Source organism: Arachis hypogaea, chromosome 20 (genome assembly GCF_003086295.3).
Source record: "Arachis hypogaea cultivar Tifrunner chromosome 20, arahy.Tifrunner.gnm2.J5K5, whole genome shotgun sequence".
Lineage (NCBI taxonomy): Eukaryota > Viridiplantae > Streptophyta > Magnoliopsida > Fabales > Fabaceae > Arachis > Arachis hypogaea.
Window position 1 is genome coordinate 4,305,997 of NC_092055.1, and position 11,348 is coordinate 4,317,344.

At 30.4% G+C, this 11,348-nt stretch overlaps 1 protein-coding gene across 2 annotated transcripts; it reads left to right on the forward strand.

The window, feature by feature from the left end:
* The first annotated feature begins 1,476 nt into the window (after nt 1-1,476).
* LOC112783381 (protein yippee-like At5g53940) lies at nt 1,477-4,365 on the forward strand. 2 transcript variants are annotated; one of them, XM_025826316.3, is made up of 5 exons: nt 1,477-1,766; nt 2,848-2,891; nt 3,528-3,636; nt 3,871-3,926; nt 4,003-4,365. In XM_025826316.3, exons 1-5 carry the CDS (start codon nt 1,671-1,673, stop codon nt 4,079-4,081), a joined length of 384 nt encoding a protein of 127 aa, XP_025682101.1. In that variant the 5' UTR covers nt 1,477-1,670; the 3' UTR covers nt 4,082-4,365. The 2 variants fall into 2 exon arrangements, with proteins under 2 accessions (XP_025682101.1, XP_025682100.1); XM_025826315.3 differs by having other exon boundaries at nt 1,482-1,766; nt 3,528-3,684.
* Nucleotides 4,366-11,348: the final 6,983 nt, after the last annotated feature.

The following is an 11,348-nucleotide window of genomic DNA, read 5'->3' on the forward strand; positions in this document are numbered from 1 at the left end:
TTTTTTTTATCATCATCACCATCTTCTTTTTTTTCTTATTCATCTTTTTTTCTTTTGTTTTACCTTCTTAAGTTTCTTCTTGTTTTACTATTTCTTAACAAGAATAAAAACAAAAAAATCAAACAAAGAAGAAGAATTAACACATAATGATGCAAAATTACTTAAAAGATGATGAACTTATATTTATTTAACTAAAAGAAAGAAAGAAGTAAGGAAAAGAAGAAGAAAGAAAAATGCAACATTAAAAAAAATATTTTTGTGTAGTTGTAGGCGACAATGACGAGCTTGAAACAAAATTTGGGACAAAAAATTTAATAATAATATTTATATTAAAATAACATTTATAAATATAATTATTATTTAAGTTTGTTACTAATAAGATAATAAATATAAATAAATAATTCTAAGTCATAGTAAAGTATGTGAGCCAATTGAACTATTTTTTATCTTTTAGAAAAATACTACTAATTTTTTTATAAAAAATTTGGAGGGCATACCCCATTATCTCAACTAAATTCCGCTCCTTAGTTGCAGCGAAAATGTTGAGGTAAAACTAAGACATTTAAGTGTATTGTTTAAGAATTTTCAATAGTTTTGTACTGATAAATTCTGCATAATTCAAAATTCTTCCTCTTTTTCCTCCTTATCTTATTCATCTTTTCCTTCTTATTTTATTCAATAATAAAAAGAATGACGAAGAGGATAAAACACGTGAATTAAAAAAATACAAAAAAAAAGAGAAGAAAGAGAATGAAAAAAAACGCGTAATACAAACGTGAAAAAGAACGTCGTGATTATACGCATACATTATGAAAGTATATTTTGTTGAGTTAAAATTATCTTACATAAATTTGTGTGTCAAAAAGACTTGTATATACAATAGATGTCATACAAGTAGGGCTGGAAGTGAGCCGAGCTGAGCCGAGCTAGACCAAGCTCAAGCTCGGCTCACGAAAATTGAGCTTGGCTCACGGCTCGACTCATTAACAATCGAGCTTATTTCTTAAACTCAAGCTCGGCTCACCAAAAACTCACGAGCTGGCTCAAATAAGAGAAACATAAATACATAATCTATAATTCTATATCAATAAATTATAACTTATATATTTTAAAAAATATTTGAAAAGATCAATTTTATATATTGTTTATCTATCAATAAATTATAAATTTTTTATTTATGTCCTATATTAAAATTATATGTAAAAAATAAATATAAATATTAAATAATTAAGATTGTTATAATATATATATATATATATATATATATGATCGAGCCAGCTCACGAGCTAATGAGCTGAGCTTATCCAAACTCAAGCTCGGCTCATTTAATTTATGAGCTCAATTCCAGGCTCAAGCTTGGCTCACCAGCTCACGAGCTTAGCTTATCGAGCTGTTAACGAGTCGAGCTCGAGTTGGCTCATGAGCTGGCTTGACTCACTTCCAGCCCTACATACAAGTCAGACCAATTCAATCATCATTTTGCTTTTCAATTTTTTTTCTTTTACATTTGTACAGGAAAAAAAAAAAAGGAACCTGCATTTCCGGTTGCCCGTAGCATGGTATGAAGTGCCAGCTTCCTGGTTCCGCAAACAGAACAGAGAAGACCGTCACTTTGGGTTCGAGAGAGCAACAACCACCACCTTGGGGGGTTAGGGTTTGAATTAGGGTACATGGGTAGGGTTTTTCTTCTCGAATTGCAAGGCAGGGCTTACAGATGCAGATTCTGCGATACCCCTCTTGCCCTCTCTGACGACGTTCTCTCTCGGGTACTCTCTTCCTTTTCTTAATTTCATCCCCCCCCCCCCCCTTTTCCCTGGTCTTACTATTTCTTATTTGAATTATTTGAAAAAAATTGAAATTTTTTCGTGATCGTTGTTATGGGATTTCAGATGATGAATTTAATTTGGGGAAAGACTGAATTTTGTAGAGACTCATTGATTGAACTCGTGGAACATAATTGTTTAGGAGATTATTCAGTTGTGTATGTTCTACGAGTAGTAGTTGATTGTTTATCGTTTATGTTTTCAATGATAAAAGGATTGATCAAATTCGATAACAGCATGTGTCATATCATATGGAATGTGGATCACTGAAACCAATGGGTAATGCAGCTGTAATTGCTCTCTCATTGCATATTGAGCACCACATCTATCTGACTTCCATTTAGAACATGCCCTTTTCTAAAATTTTAGTATTCTGCAGTCGTAGTTGCTACAGATCATCATATCATTGTTATCCTTGGCACTTCCCTGTGCATAAGAATATGTCCTCTGCTGAAAATTTGTACAACTTATAGATGTGATAGGTTATCATTTGTACAACACTTAGATAACCGATGCCTGGTGTGCTTTTTGAAAATGAGATGCAATTGTGTGTATATTTTACACGAGTTCTTACTCAGGCTGAGTCATTTTCAAAGTTTGATTCTGTGCTGGATTTATGCAACCTTTGGTCCAACCTGATTAAAGTCGAAGGGAATTTCACAATAAAAATAACATTCCTTGCATTGCACTTTCTGCAACGCGCAAAGTTTGATTCTGGGCTGGATTTATTCAGCCTTTGGTCCAACTGATTCAGGTTGAAGGGAATTTCACAATTCAATAACATTCCTTGCATTGCACTCCTTTTGCAACAAGGACCTGGAGTTTCATTCATGTTGACTAGCTTTTGCCTTCTGTGTAATGTCTGCTTTGTTCTTGATAGTTACCATAACTTGCTACCGTTTATTTCAGTTTTGAAATTGTAGTTACCTTTTTTGTGAGTATTTCAAGTTTTTAACAAACCTGAGTAACCTAACTCCCCTTTTTGTTTTTTTTGTTTCTTTTTTTCTCCTCCTTTGATGATCAGTCCTTCACTTGCCTTCGAGGGAGGGCATACCTATTTAGCAATGTGTAAGTTTTTCCCTAACTCCCCCCTCTCCCATTTCTTCCTTTCTGTAATCTTAGTTACATATATCTCTTTTATTTCTGTTAAGCTTTTTGCATTGAACCAGGTTGATAGTTTCCCCCTGAATCACCAAAGGGCATCTATTCCTCTATCCACCTGGTTGAATGGAGTGGATCCTTTTGATTTTGTCTGTTATATAGAAAACATTATCATATTAGTTGAATAATGACTCAGCATCCTCAATAGGGTGCTAATTACTTTGTCTGAATATTGACCATTTTCAAATATAAAAATGCTATTCTCTGTTTAATTTACACCTTATGTTAACAAAACCTCCTAGTCTTCCTGAAGGAAAACCTGTAGTAATCTATTCTTGGATCATATTAAATTTGGGGTTTTTCTTATGGCCCACACATCACCCCACTTTGCCTGCAAATAATAAGTTGTGATATTATTTAGTAACCCTCTCTTATATGTCTCTTGTTCCTGATCAAGGTTGTATGAGAAATTCGATGAGCTATAATAATTCAATATTTTAATCTATTAGTATCCTTTCTCCCTTACTAATGTGTATCTAGCATATTGCTAAATGATTATTTTGTACCTGTGATGTCTTTGATTATAATTCTGGCTTCGGTTAGGGTGAATATAACTCTCGGGCCTCAGGAAGAGAGAATGATGATGTCTGGCTGGCACACTGTTGAAGACATATTTTGTTGCTGCTGTGGACAAATGCTCGGATGGAAATATGTGAGTTTTACCTTTGCACCTCAGCTTTCCTCTTCTTCCATACGAACGGTCAGTTTAACCGAGCAGAATTGAAGTCAATGAGATAATACAGTGTAGTGAAAAATTTAACCAATAAATATTTGAGGAGATAATTCAATCAACTTTTCTGCATACTGTATGATTATATGACACAATCAGCATCACTTTGATGATTTCAGTTCAATGTTGATTAATAACTAGTTTGGATTTCTTCAGGTTGTTGCGCATGATAAAAATCAAAGATTCAAGGAAGGGAAAAGTGTGCTTGAGAGGTATAGATCAAATAAAAGTTTTGTTTCTGATAACTTCAACTCTGATTTGGCTGATATCTGTTATTGCATATAATAGATGGAGGATTGCTCATGATGCTGGGGACGAATTGAATCTAGATGCTCGCGCTGGTTCAAGTGACTCAGAAAACTCTTAGCAAGTTGCTTCTGTTCATGAGTTTGCACATATTGTTTGTAGCAATTATATTACCAATACTTGTCGAGACAAAACTTTAGAAAAATACCCCCTTACTTGGTGCCAGTAAAGTACTCCAGCAATTGTGTAGATCTTTTGATGGCACTGAATAATTTAGATTGTTTGGAGAATTAGATTTATACTCAATTGCTTTGCACTGAAACTGGGACTGTGCAAAGTAGCATCATCATTAATGTGATTAGCTTTTGTTCTTATATTTTATAATAATTCAACAATTTCCTGAAAGTATGGCTCTTTGGGCTGTCAAGCGGCAATCATGTACCTTTGCCATTGTTATGAAGAATGTTAGAGAGCCAGTAGAATTTGTTGTTTTTGGTCAGCAGTTAGTCATCAATGTTTAAAAATATTGACTAAAAGTATGTTGTTAGATTTCAAAAATAATAAATTTTGTTGGTCTTTGGGCGTTTTTCTATTAATTATTATAATTGAACTTTTACTCAATCTTTTCTTCCAAATCCAATAAAAAGAAAAAGGCAAAAAGAAAGGAGGAATTCAAGTTAAAGGAGCAACGAAAGAAGAATGGATGATTCTGTAAGTTGATTTTTTAAAGGATATTTTAGAAATTTCTGTTGAACTACATGACTTATAAAAGAATGACTTATGAGATAAAAGAAGAATACGAGGAACTTAGAGTGGCCCATCAAACAAACTACCTTTTGAATTTGTGGGCAATGGAGCATTGCAAATAGACCTACACATGGATGGTTCCCCGTTACACAGTGAAAACAAACAATAGATATATGGATGGTTGGTTAATCACATGAATAGCTACATCCATCATGAATATAAACACCCATGTACATGAGATCAGTCTAATTATTCTTTGAATCGTTAGTTATCTACCTCTTTTATGGTAACGTGTTTTAAAGATATGTTTAGTAATTATCCCGGTTACACACGAATGTAACTAGCACTTTAATAGAAGTAAAGTGATCATGAATTTATGAAGCTCAAATTTTAAAGGGAGGTTCGGTGATGTGTACAACAATATTGCTTAAACTATGAACAAATATCTAATGAATGTTGGCGTTAGGTCAGAACAAAGTTAGCAACTACTTTATTGAATTTTCATATACTTTCACTTTGTTTGAAGATCCTGTAGAAATTGGAGTATGGGTGGGGCCTTGAAATCTACGTGTTGGATTATTGTCTCTATCCAATTAAGATTTATTTTTTTTCACTTTGCATTATTCACCACCCTCATTGGCCGCGGCGGCTTTACTTTTTATATTATAATATAAAATGTTTCATGTTATGTCATTAAACTATATTAGTGAAAACCAGAGTTTTGTTATAAGTTAAAATTTTGAGCATTTAAAGGTATAGTTGTTTGAGGGTGCCTGTCTAGAAATTTTTTTAGACAATTAAAATAGTAACATTGTCTTTTTGTATATATATATATATAGAAAAAGTACGAGAAGCCAATGGAATATTTGTACAATGTGTACAATGGAAGTTTAGGGAGTATTAGAGATATAACAATTAGTGTTACTTTTTTCCATCAGTTGGAGCTTTTGAAATGAATAGTATCGTGACATGGTATTAGAGTGCTAGATTCGAAAGGTCAAGAGTTCAATCCTTGCTGAACCCGAAAATCAATTTAAGCTTTTGGGTAAATTTCAAACTTGTGCACCAAATTGTTACGTTCATATACATATTTTTAATACATATATTCTATTTAAATTTTGAATATAAATGGTGATAGTAGAATTGATGATCAAAATTAGGTAAAGATAGATTAGTGCGAGAAGAATTGAAAAGAAGAAAGTGACAAGTGAAGGAAGCAGAGGGAAAAAGGCTCCGTTAGTTCAATGTTTCATTGATTGGAGTGGTGGCAACAAACAAAGAAAGAAGGCGTAATATATGTAGGACCAGTTAGAACCCCAAACCTCACTTGTTATTGAATGATGGATCCATCCATGTGCATACACACATGATATGAGATGCATGCATGCATCATTATATGAATATATTTGAATAATATGTGCCGCCGCAGTCAATGGTAATGATGTATGGCAAACGGCGCCATCCACCCACGTACGACAACTAATTAAAAGTTGAAACAACACCAACGCCCACGACGCCGAAAGAAACAACCAACACACCTACATAACCTTTTCCTAGCTAACATTTTTTGTTTTTCTGCCTTGCTATATTTAGTTTAACTTTTTTAAGAAGAAATTCTTATTTAATTAATCACATAGTCCAGAGCATCAAAATGGACTAAATTACAAATTTCTATTGGTGCCTCTTCCATTCATATACAACTTATAAATTCCCTTTACCTTTGACATGTGATATTCGATAACTTGTAAGCCTATATAAAAATCTAATTACATTTTAAAATAAAATTTAATTTTTATGCACAAGAAAAAACTTATAAAAAAAAAATAGTTTTCATACTAACTATATAATATATTTAATTAAATTATTGTACAAAATATTTTATATGCCAAAATTTTTTTATATAAGTGAAAATGACAAAAAAAAAAAAGCTAACGAATTATAACTCAAATAGTATAGTTTTTTTATACCTATTTAGAAATCGCAAATTCAAACTTCACCCTTAATTTTGAACAAAAAATAACAAAAGGAATTAACCACAATAAATATATACTTAAAAAAATACAATAATAAAAATATAATTTATAAAATAAAAAATAAGATAAATATTTATATATAATTATTTTTTACAAAACTTATAATTAAATAATAATTTAATCAAATTTATTAAATTATTTAATAATTTTCACGAAAACATAAAGGTGGGTAGAGATGTATGTTGAGAGTTGAGAGTGTTGGCGTTGCGTGTGGGAATGATGTCTATGGAGGAGCGTGACGACAGATGGGGGCCACGTCAGAGGGTTAGAGCCCGCACTTGTGGGCCCTCCCGTGTCATTTGAAAGAGTGGGGTCCACAGAGCATTCAACAAGAATGCTGGCTGGCTGGTCAAATCACTCAGATGAGATGAGATGCCACATACAACACATTTTCTTGATAATGGAGTTTTGAAATGACGGCCGACTGGTGCAGTGTTTATGTCATCAAACATCATGCCTCCTACTTTCCCTCTCTGCTCACGTTTTCCCTTCAAAATATTTATTCTCTTCCAAGCAAAAGTAAATAAACAAAAACTAGCTCAAAACCATTTAGGTAGTAGAGTAAAATGGTGTGTTTACTAATTCTAATAATGCACTCGCACATATTTTTAAATTTTTAGAAATTATAAAAGTATTTTTAAGTTATAGAGTAGATATAATTAATAATTAAGTAATACAAAAATGAACTGAGTTATGAGCAGCAACAGTGTTATGGGGCTTTGCGTGTGGGCAGTGGGTAGTGTTGCCTCTTTTTGTCACTCAAACTGTGTACTCATAAATTAAAAAAGAAAGAAATAATAATATATATAGTTTTCTGTTTCTGAATTCTGACAGCTGAGCCTTGGAAGTCCCTCAAGTCCCTCACATTCTTGCCATAATAATAAATAATACCACTAATATGTAATATCACAGCATCTGCTTAGTTTTTTTTTTTTTTTCGAAAAGAATTTATTAAAATTAATTTTTAAAAGATAAATTTTAAAAAATATAATAGGAGTATTTCGCCTGAATTTTGCTTTTTTAACCTCAATAAAAGGTGTCAGTTAAACTTGAATCAAAATTCTAATTTAAAAAGTAGATATGATTCTTTTTACGAGTTACTCTTAAAATTTAAAGATGGTGTCCAATAGAAATGAAAAACCAAACAAATAAATAAATAATTATAGAAAATAAAAAATAAAAAAACACGTACAAAATATAAAAAATTAAATATGACAAAACTTGTATTAAAATATGCAGAAATTAACAAATGTTTGAATAAAAATAACAGAATTTAAATAATAGAAAAAAATAACATAATTAAAATGATTGGAAGAAAAAATGGAGTTTCCCAATACTTACAACTCGTGACTCATGTTTCAGTGCGTTAGTGTGACTAGAAACTTTTAGAGTGAATTAGTGTATGAATAAATGGAAGCTTCCCTAATTTATTGAAACTAATTCTACTTATAGAAAAAAAAATCTTAAGCTATTTGATATAACTTTAGCCTCTTTAAGTAGTCCTCGACTTTAAGTAGTTTTAAACCTCAAATAACCTTAGATTTTAAATAAATTTGCACACCAAAAACAAGATAACTTAATCATCAAACCTAACTCATTTATATTTTTTTTTAACCATGGTATATTTCATGCATATATAATTTTCGACCTTAACGATCGAATTCTTTTCGACATCGATTATTTGTACTGAATTTTTGGCACAATAACCAGTAAATTAAATTAAAAACTTTTAATAAATACAAATAATAATCATATTTAGTAAAATAATTTTTAAAAATTAAAAAAATCATAATAAATACAAATATAATAAAATTAATATTTATTAATATATGAATTATATTAAATTTTTAATTTTTATAAATATAAATTAATTTAAAACAATTTATTTTAAATATTTTTAAAAATACTTTTTAATTTTTTAGAAATTAGAACTGATTAAACCAAACAATTTTTTTTTTTATTTATCAAATATAGAAGCAGATGCTATCTTTGTCAAACCAAATCTTAGTATCTTATCCTTGCATAATAAACTCAACTTAATCCCTTAGCTTCCCCCAACCTACCGTAGAACGCATCACTTGTTTTATGTTGTTCTATCTAACGCAAAGTATTATAATAAGCATTTATGACTAGCACTACTAATTATTATACTAGATCCAGCGCCTCGAGGAGAACTAGATCTAGGTTAGGATAACTGCATTGCAGTAGTTACATTATTATCATATGATAATAGATTCTATATATACTCAACTAAACATCACACAAACACACGCATCTCCAATTATTATTAAATAAATAACAAAAATTCAGTTTAAATTTGCTGAAGATAAAAACTACTTTTTTATTTTTATTGTATTTTTAAATATTACTTAATATTAGAGTTGTTACTTTTTGTTAGCTAGAACAGAATTATTATAAATTCTTAACTATTATCTCGTAATTTACAAAAAAAAAAAATAGATCTTAATTATCAAATATTGACCCTTTATTTTTAAATAGTGAAAAATATTCATAAAAAATATAATTAAAGCAAATAAGAAAAAGTTATGAAATTCCTAATGTATAACTATAAGAAGGAACAATCAATGCTATTATTAAAAACTATAATCAGTTGTCTATTCCGTCAAATCTATACAGAAATCCATAAATGTTAATACAAATCACGTAGTAATATCCCCCATCCATCAACAGAGGACATAATCAATTACCAGAACCATTATTGCATTTTTTTTCTACTTGGAGTTCGATTAATTGGTTAAACTTAGAAGAAAAAAAGGAATCAATAATATTCATTTAATTGATGAGTATAATACAAAAAAGGTTGGACTATTTGCTTTGCTGTTCATTTTTCTTAAAAAAAATATTTATTTAAAGAATTTATAAATATTGGGACAAAATGAAGCATTACATGAATAGAAATAGAAAGTTAGAAACAGCTATAGAAAACTAAAAACCTCTTTTTTCTAAAGGATATATATTAAAAAAGTATAAGTAAATAATTCATAACTAGTTAATTTAAATAATTACAACTAATAATTATTAATTTTATATTTTTAAAAATATAATTTAAATAATTATTAATTAATATAAAATATAATTTAAAAAATATTTATTAATTTGTTGTTTATCAAATCTCTGTCAGTTACCTAATCGGATTGTATATACCCAATATGCCTAAATAGGCCGAAGTACAAATTTTCTCACTGACCTCTTCTATCCACACATTATTTGAGAAGCTTGATTGCTCAAACAGAGTTCAGCGTCTCGGCTCTTTATTAAACTCACACTTTGTAAGATTAAATTAAATTATAAATGAATTTGGCTAATTTTGCTGCTTATCCAAATAGTCGATGTTAGGTACTTAGATATATGAAAAGTGGGCCCATCCGCCCGCACGTTATTACTCTCAGTCTCAGCCACCATGCCATGTGCCGTCAAAATAATTATTTCAACGAAACAAACGAGGTTACACTATCCCGATACAGTACTGCCTACTGTCTCAGTATTAATTAACCATAAGATAGTATTAGCCACCTACTCTTTTAATTTTATAATTCACATGAATATTGTTTTAATATATTAAAATTTTAATGTATATAAAAAGATGCTATTTTGATAATTAGATAAAATGATAAGAAAGTTATTTATTTAAAAAAATTATTTTTAATAAATATCTTTTTACTATTTTTTCTCTTTGCAATTGTTAGATCAGCATTTCCCAATAAATATGTAGTATTTATCAAGGAACGATTTATAATTTGAATATGCATCGTTCATTGAATAGATTGAGATAGTTTGTTTCCCCAATACAGGGAAATTGTCCAACCACGCTTATGGTATATATAATTTGAAATATATAAGAGAAAAAAAAAAAGGTATAATCTAGAACAGTTCATTTTTTTCTACTGAATCTATAAAACACGGGCCTGCGTCTCTGACATGTTATTTTAAAGCGCAGAAAATTACTTTATTGTAACCTAAAAAAGTCAGTAAATTGTATATTCAACTAAAAAATTGTACACAACGATTCTTTAATGTTAAATAAAGGAAGGTGCTTCTTTAAGTTAGTCAGTGCCTTAGGTACGTCTAAATTTGAAGTTGCCATAAGATCATTATTACATTTAATCCAAAAACTAAAAAGAGTTAAACACATTTCCCTTTCGGGAAGAACAAAAGTTTTAGACGACTATACTTTCATGGCGAATAACACACTGATATTGCGTGCTTTACTAATGAAACGCATTTAATCAATTTTGTTACATGTATGTAAAGTGGTTAAAGCATGGTTTATGTTGCAGTTTGCAAACGCAGCACGCGCTTTTGAACAAGAATTGGTGATAGAAGCGGGAGATAGAATGATAAGATGCAGATGTCTGAGCATAAAAGAAAAGAAGCGCATACCCACACGCTCGCTTGCTCACTCACTTCCACTCTCTCGCAGATGGCGCGTGAATCCAATCTCCAATGCAACGGTTGCCTACCACGCCGCCCAACCATATTCAACACAAAGCACCTAATTAATTCCATTATTTCCAATATCATTCGTGACCACCCATATAATATAATAATTTTGAAGCTGAATGTAATTAAGTAGTGCAAATGTAAGTG